The sequence below is a fragment of the Phytophthora cinnamomi genome, assembly GCF_018691715.1.
Source record: "Phytophthora cinnamomi strain GKB4 chromosome Unknown Contig51, whole genome shotgun sequence".
Lineage (NCBI taxonomy): Eukaryota > Oomycota > Peronosporomycetes > Peronosporales > Peronosporaceae > Phytophthora > Phytophthora cinnamomi.
In genome coordinates, this window is record NW_027150984.1 from 36,291 (window position 1) to 42,677 (window position 6,387).

Genomic DNA, 6,387 nt, shown 5'->3' on the forward strand with positions numbered 1-6,387 from the left:
GCCCCTACCTCGCCTTCATCCCGTGCCGCAATCGGCTCCTTCGGTTAGAGAGCCATCCGCTGACGCCGCTGTCGTCGTCGTCGACGTGACCGGCGGGGAAGAGCCCTGGACAGCGACCTCCGCGAGGCGCACATCTGACCCCCCCCCCCCCCCCCCCCGTTGCGATCGAGCAAGCGATCGAGCAAGCGAGCGTCGGCGCGGAGCGCGGCGGACACGAATGCGGCAGAAGTGCGCAAGGGCAAGAAGAAGGTGGCCAAGCGACCGACTGCCGTTCTAGCTGCGATGCTTGCTACACGCGACACCGCGCGAGACTCCGACAGCGAGCTTGAGGAACAGGCTGCGCCTCCGCCGTCGAAGAAGACGAGGAAGGCCGCCGCCCCAAGCGCTTCAGCTGCCGCGGAGCCCAAGCGTCCAGCCGCACCCAGGTCCGACCAAGGCTTCGACCTTACGACGTTCATGGCGTCCTTCCAGCCCGGGCGCAGTGGTGTGGCAGACGCGCCCTCAAGACCCGAGCGCGACACGCCAAAAGCATCGTCTGGCCCGGACATGACCGCGGAGCAGCAGGCACTCAGAGAGGATGTTCGTCGCCTGCGCTGGCTTGTCGCAGCTCAAGACCCGACGGCCAGCGGCTTCGTGAGCCCTGGAGCCACCACGGAGCCGAACACGCGAGGCGACCTGCCACCACTGGAGCTTCGGCAGCTTACGACTGCGAGCTTCCTGGAAGGAACGAAAAAGTCCAAGGGAGACTACAACTCGCCACAGGCGCACCTGCTGGCGGCGAGTCGCATGTTCCGTACCTTCGGGACGGGAACAGGTAAGCCCCTGTCTGCTATGTCGTTTGTCTTATGGTTGCTGGAGTTGGAGTGCGTCAAATTCCCGGTCACGCCTGCGGTGCTGATAGCCATTTTCAGCGGCCGACTGGGTTCACGCGGGCTCACTGTGATGCATTTCAAGGAGGCAAGTGAGATGGAAACTCTCGAAGATGGATCTACAAACTGCAACTACTCAAGCGACTTCAGCGCCACTACCCCACTTCCGGCAGCGGTCATTCGATGTACGACGTACGAAGGCCGGCCACGGCTTGAGCGCGCTTGGGCAAGAAGTGTGGTACGACCACATGAGGAAGCTTACGTCGCGTCTGAGCACGTTCGTGGCGATCAGTTGCGCGAGCGGAAAATTTTCCGCGAGCACAGCTGTTTTGCCCTTCGGTCGGCACCTCTGGACACCGAAACACCGGTCAGCACAGCCCATCAGTCAGGCGCATCCAGCGCCGGTTCGGGTGTACCCATCGGAAGGCCCTTGAAGGCCACGGCTATACAGCAAGTCTTGCCCTTACAGTCCGGGTCGACCATACAGTCACCTTCTGTAGTGGGTCTAACTTGACTCACTACTTTAGCTTACACGTTGCGCAACGTGTATGAGGAAGCGTAAGTACTTAGTAATTACTTAGGTTAATTATATTTGAATACACAAATATAAGTTAAGTAAGATAGGATTCCAAGTGACTTAGATTAGGTAAAATGAGAACTGTATTGTCTGTAAATTGATCTTCCTCTAAAATCTGCTAAAACTGTTTATCATCTATGAAAGGGGTTGGCAGCGGCTGGCTGTCAGTGACCCGCCAATATGCCTCGTCTCTAATTGGTAGAAAGATGCTGCTTTCTACCAATAGGATCTTAGGGTAGGTGTGGACCACTCATTGTGGTGGCCCACTTCAATGTATCCATTGGTGTGACTTACACCAAGGTGAGGAAGTATCTAAAACGTTAACAGATATCCTATCTGTTAAATTCACATGTGGCTTGCAGCCACTTGTACGTGTAACCCAGTTACACCATCCCCCCTTAAGGTTAGACGCACGGGGTCTCCTCACGTCAATCTCTGAATTGACCATTCGTCAATTCTCCGCGTTTGGAGAAGAAACCCGAGCTCATTCAACGATGAACGCGCCTCAAGAGAAGACGACCCCGAAGTCGGTGGGGAGTCATCTCTCCATCGACGACTACTTCGAACGCCAGAAGGAGAAGTACGGCGACGTCGTCGACTTCGACGACGACGATGAAGATATGGAGGGCGAGGAGGACTCGCCCTCAAAGCGTAAAGACTCAGTGTCGAGCGAATCGCTCGACCCTCACGCCAAGAACGTTCGCCCGCGTGAAGGGGACGAATCGGACGCTTCGAGTTCGAAGCGTTCGCGTACTGAGAGCGATACCCACTCGCTTCCGCTGGGGCTCTCAGTACTCCGCGCGCTGCTGCTGCAGCGCGTGATGTCAAAGCTCAAGGCTCTCCGCGCGCTGCGCCTTCAACGCGCGATCCATGGATGCCGTCAGCGTCCGAGATCGCGGACCGGTATGGGAATTCGGTACCTCCGAATGAGGTACCGCTGTACGTATGCAGCGCCATCAAAGATGACGCCGTGACTGCCGAGCTGCACTTTGATGCGGAAACGCATCAAAGACGCGATTACTACATCGGACTCTTTCATGAGCTCCGATGGTTTCAAAGCAAAACGACATCTTCTCCAGCAAAGTGCCCGAATGGCAGGCACTTTGTCAAAGTTGGAACGCCTTTGTTGAAAACTTCAACAAGAAACGAGTGTTTACCGTGATCGGATTAAGCAAGCGCGTGATCGCTTCGAGACGTACTCGAAGCGTGGAAAGTTAGAACAACTCCACGTTGCTGCTGAGGAGGCTAATGTGCCGTGCGCTGTGCCCGAGGGCTTTCAGTGCACGAAGTGCTTCCCAGGCGCGGTCCGCTTGAGCGACCGCGACCTGAACGGGTACACGTCATTCCGTGTGCCCGAAAGTCTCAAAGAGCTCCGTCCTAAATTCTTAGAACGTGAGGGTTCGGGCGCTAGCGATGACCGCAGCGCTCACACTGCTTCCGCTGCGCCAGCGCGTACTGCTCTTCGTACGCCCTCACCATTTCCTGAACGTCCTCCAGCAAGACGTTCCGCGGCTCCCATGTATCTTGATGGGGAGGAAATCCTCTCCAACGAATACGAAAACGGGCCGTTGAGGGTTCGTTTTCGGGATACTATGGTCAACGATCCGCTCAACAATCCAGCGGGTCGAGCCACGGGCGTCACGGATCGGCGGCGGCGGGGGTGGGAACACGACCCGGGTATGATCAGCCCCGGGCTGATCAGTACGCGCCTCTCCACGACCGGGTGACCGCCGTGGAGCGTCTGCAGCGCGCTGAGTTCGTCGCCCTGACGCAGGAGCTGGCGAACCAGAAAGCCCAAGTCGCGGTGGTCTCGCAGACCGCCTCGAATATCCAGGTCGAGTTGGGGACCCGGATGAAGGGGTTCTTCCAGCGCGCGTACGCGCTGGAGGAGAGGCTGCTCGTCGCCGAGGCCAAGGCTTCCGCTTCGGCCTCGGCTCCTGCCGAGGCTTCGGGTCAGCCGAGCTAGATGGCTCGTGCTGCAGGTATGGCTTCAGCCGTCCGACGTAAATGGTCGGATGGTGGCGCATGCTAGACGGTATGTCTAGCGTGTATGCGTTGCCGTGCCGTGCCAACACAGTGAACGGCCCGATGAAGCGCGGAGCAAGCTTACTTGCTCCGAAATCCGAAACGGCATGTTTAGGCAGGGTTTGAGTAGTTAACAAAACCAATGAACTAACTTTGAATTCATTTGTGTTGCCTCTGCCCACATTGTCTGCGTTCAACTTCTGTTGATCAACAGAAGCTGTTATTGCGTCTTGGACAAACCGAATTACGGTTTGTCTTTTGGTGATGAAATTGATTGCATCCGAGCTGAAGTCATTCAGCTCGCTCTCCGCTAGAGGCCCGGCCTCTGCGTTGTTCTTCGCCGTGTCTGCGCCCTGCGCAGACCCGTGGTCGTTGTCCTTGTTGTTGGGGAGTCTGCGCCCTGCGCAGACTCATGTGGTTTTTCCATTGTTGCAGCTGACACTGTGCAAGTGTCAGCGGTTTTCTGCGGCTGCTGTATTGCAGTCGTAGATCCTCCCCCACTTAAAGTGGGAGCCATCACTCCGAGTAAACTCGGTAGACGTTGATGTCGCATGGCATTCACGTAGAACGGTGTATGCCCTGTCGAGGCATGCACTGAGTTATTGATGGCAAACTCTGCCATCGATAAGCACTCGCTCCAGTATTGGAACGAGTGAGCGTAGCTCTTCAACATAACGACGAGCACGCGATTCACGCGCTCGGTTTGACCGTCCGTCTGCGGATGATCCGCAGTCGACATGGAAAGCTGGCTCCCAAGAAGTGTAAACACTTCTTGCCACAGGTGCGCTGTGAACCGCTGGTCTCTGTCCGACACGATGTCGGACGGCATGTCATGGTGTTTAAACACCATGTCGACGAACAGACGGGCCGTCTGCTTCGCGGTCACCTCTGCTGGCACCGCAGCAAGATGTACCATCTTGCTGAAGCGGTCTACAAAGACCACAACACCGGTGTTCCCTCCGCTATCCGGGGGAAGACCAAAGATGAAGTCCAAAGACATGGACTTCCAACACTCCGACGGAGTCGGTAGTGATTGCAGTGGAGCCTGCGCGAATGGCGCAGGCTTTACGCGTTGGCATACCTCGCAAGCACGGATGTACTTGCGCACCCACTTATACTGGTGGTGCCAGTAGAAGTCGCGCGCGAGAAGGACGTATGTCGTCTCACGTCCGAGATGTCCCGCGGTCGGGGCATCATGATACTCGTACATGATCCTGAGTTGCAGGTCATGGTCATTCGGCACGACAACGCGATCCGCGTCGCCGTCGACTGCATTGTAAAGCAGTAATCCGTCGTGCACTCGAAAGCGGTGTGTACGCGCTCGAAGGTGCATTGGCAGCTTCTGACGGGACTTGTCAGAAGGCGCTGTGCCATAGGCCAGCAAGAGTTTCGCGTCCGCGTCGTGAGCGTACGCGGCCTTCCCATCATCCAACAGAGACGATGTGGGTTTGCTCGATCGCATGACGTCAATGACATTGACGTCAGCAGCTTCTGCGTAGTCCGGCCGACGTGATAACGCGTCGGCCACTACATTCAATCTTCCGGGTTTGTATTCGACCCGGAAGTTATACTCCGCAAAGAATGAGAGCCATCTCGCCATTCTTTGTGATATGTGTGGCGACTTCACTGCGGTGCTCAGTGAAGCATGGTCGGTGTAGACCTCAAATGGTCTACTTCCAAGCAAATACACTCGGAACTTTGCGAGTGCGTACTTCATGGCAAGGAGTTCCTTGTCATGCAGAGGGTAGTTGCGCTCAGCTGGCTTCAGCTGACGCGATTGGTAGTAGGCGACACGATCACGGCCCTCGTGATCGTGCTGCATCAACGCACATCCGATCGCGAAATCGGATGCGTCACACACTACGTGAAATGGGCGATCTTGGTCAACCACTGCCAAGATCGGCGCCTCAGTCAAGTCCGCTTGACTGCATCGAATGCCTTTTGGCAATCGGGTGTCCAATTCCACACAGCTTCTTTCTTAAGAAGCTGTGACAGCGGGCGGATCTTGCCCGCGTAATCCTCCACGTACTTGCACAAGTACGTGGCCAAGCCAAGGAACTGCCTCAGTTCCTTGACACTTGAAGGCGTTGGCCATTCAATAATCACTCTGACCTTTTCCGGGTCAGGGCGAACACCATTCTTCCCTACGAGACACCCGAGGACGGGTATCTCGCTCGCCCCGACGATACACTTCTTCAGGTTCGCGTAGAGCTTATGCTTTCGCATAAGCTCAAGTAGCTTTTGAGATGCACCCTGTGCATCTCTACGTCGGTCTTCCCGTCCACAGCCCGGCTGTGGATGAATACATCATCGAAGTAGCTCGGTGCGAAGTCGCGCGCCGAGCGCAACAAGTGCGTCACGCACCTGTTGAAGGTCGCAGGGGTGTTCGGAAGCCCCTGCGGCATTACTAGCCAATCCCAGAGCATGCCGCTTGGCGTGCTCACTGCCGTGAGAGGGATATGGCTCTCACGCATTAGGGTCTGATAGAATCCGTCTCGCAAGTCGAGAGCAATGTAAACGGTGCTCCCGGCCATCGAATCGATGATAACATCTTTTCGCGGTATCGTTGTCTGCGCCGGTACCGTCGCATCGTTCAGCTTGTTGTAGGCATGAACGATGCGCCATCCGCCCTGTGGCTTGTTGACACAGAACGTCGGAGCACTGTGCGGGGACTTTGATTCCCGCACTTGTCCTGCTTTGCGACGACTTTCAAAGAAGTCGTCGATTGCTTTTACTTGCTCTCGCGGGAGTGGCCACTGCCGCGTGACACAGTACTTCGTGCCCGGCACGAGATCAATCTCGTGCTGAATGCCCTTATCCTGCGGAAGCTCCACAGGAATGTCTTCCGGGAGTACGTCTTTGTACTCCCTCAACAATTCGTAATAGGGACTCGACTTCAGCGAGTCCCAGCCTTGT

General features: G+C 56.3%; 1 protein-coding gene across 1 annotated transcript; it reads left to right on the top strand.

Moving 5' to 3' along the window:
• Positions 1 to 282: 282 nt before the first annotated feature.
• IUM83_19435 (uncharacterized protein) lies at positions 283 to 943 on the top strand (the record flags this gene model as incomplete). The annotated part of the gene is made up of 2 exons (XM_067944485.1): positions 283 to 814; positions 912 to 943. The coding sequence occupies 2 exons, from the start codon at positions 283 to 285 to the stop codon at positions 941 to 943; spliced, it is 564 nt and encodes a 187-aa protein (XP_067789558.1).
• Positions 944 to 6,387: the final 5,444 nt, after the last annotated feature.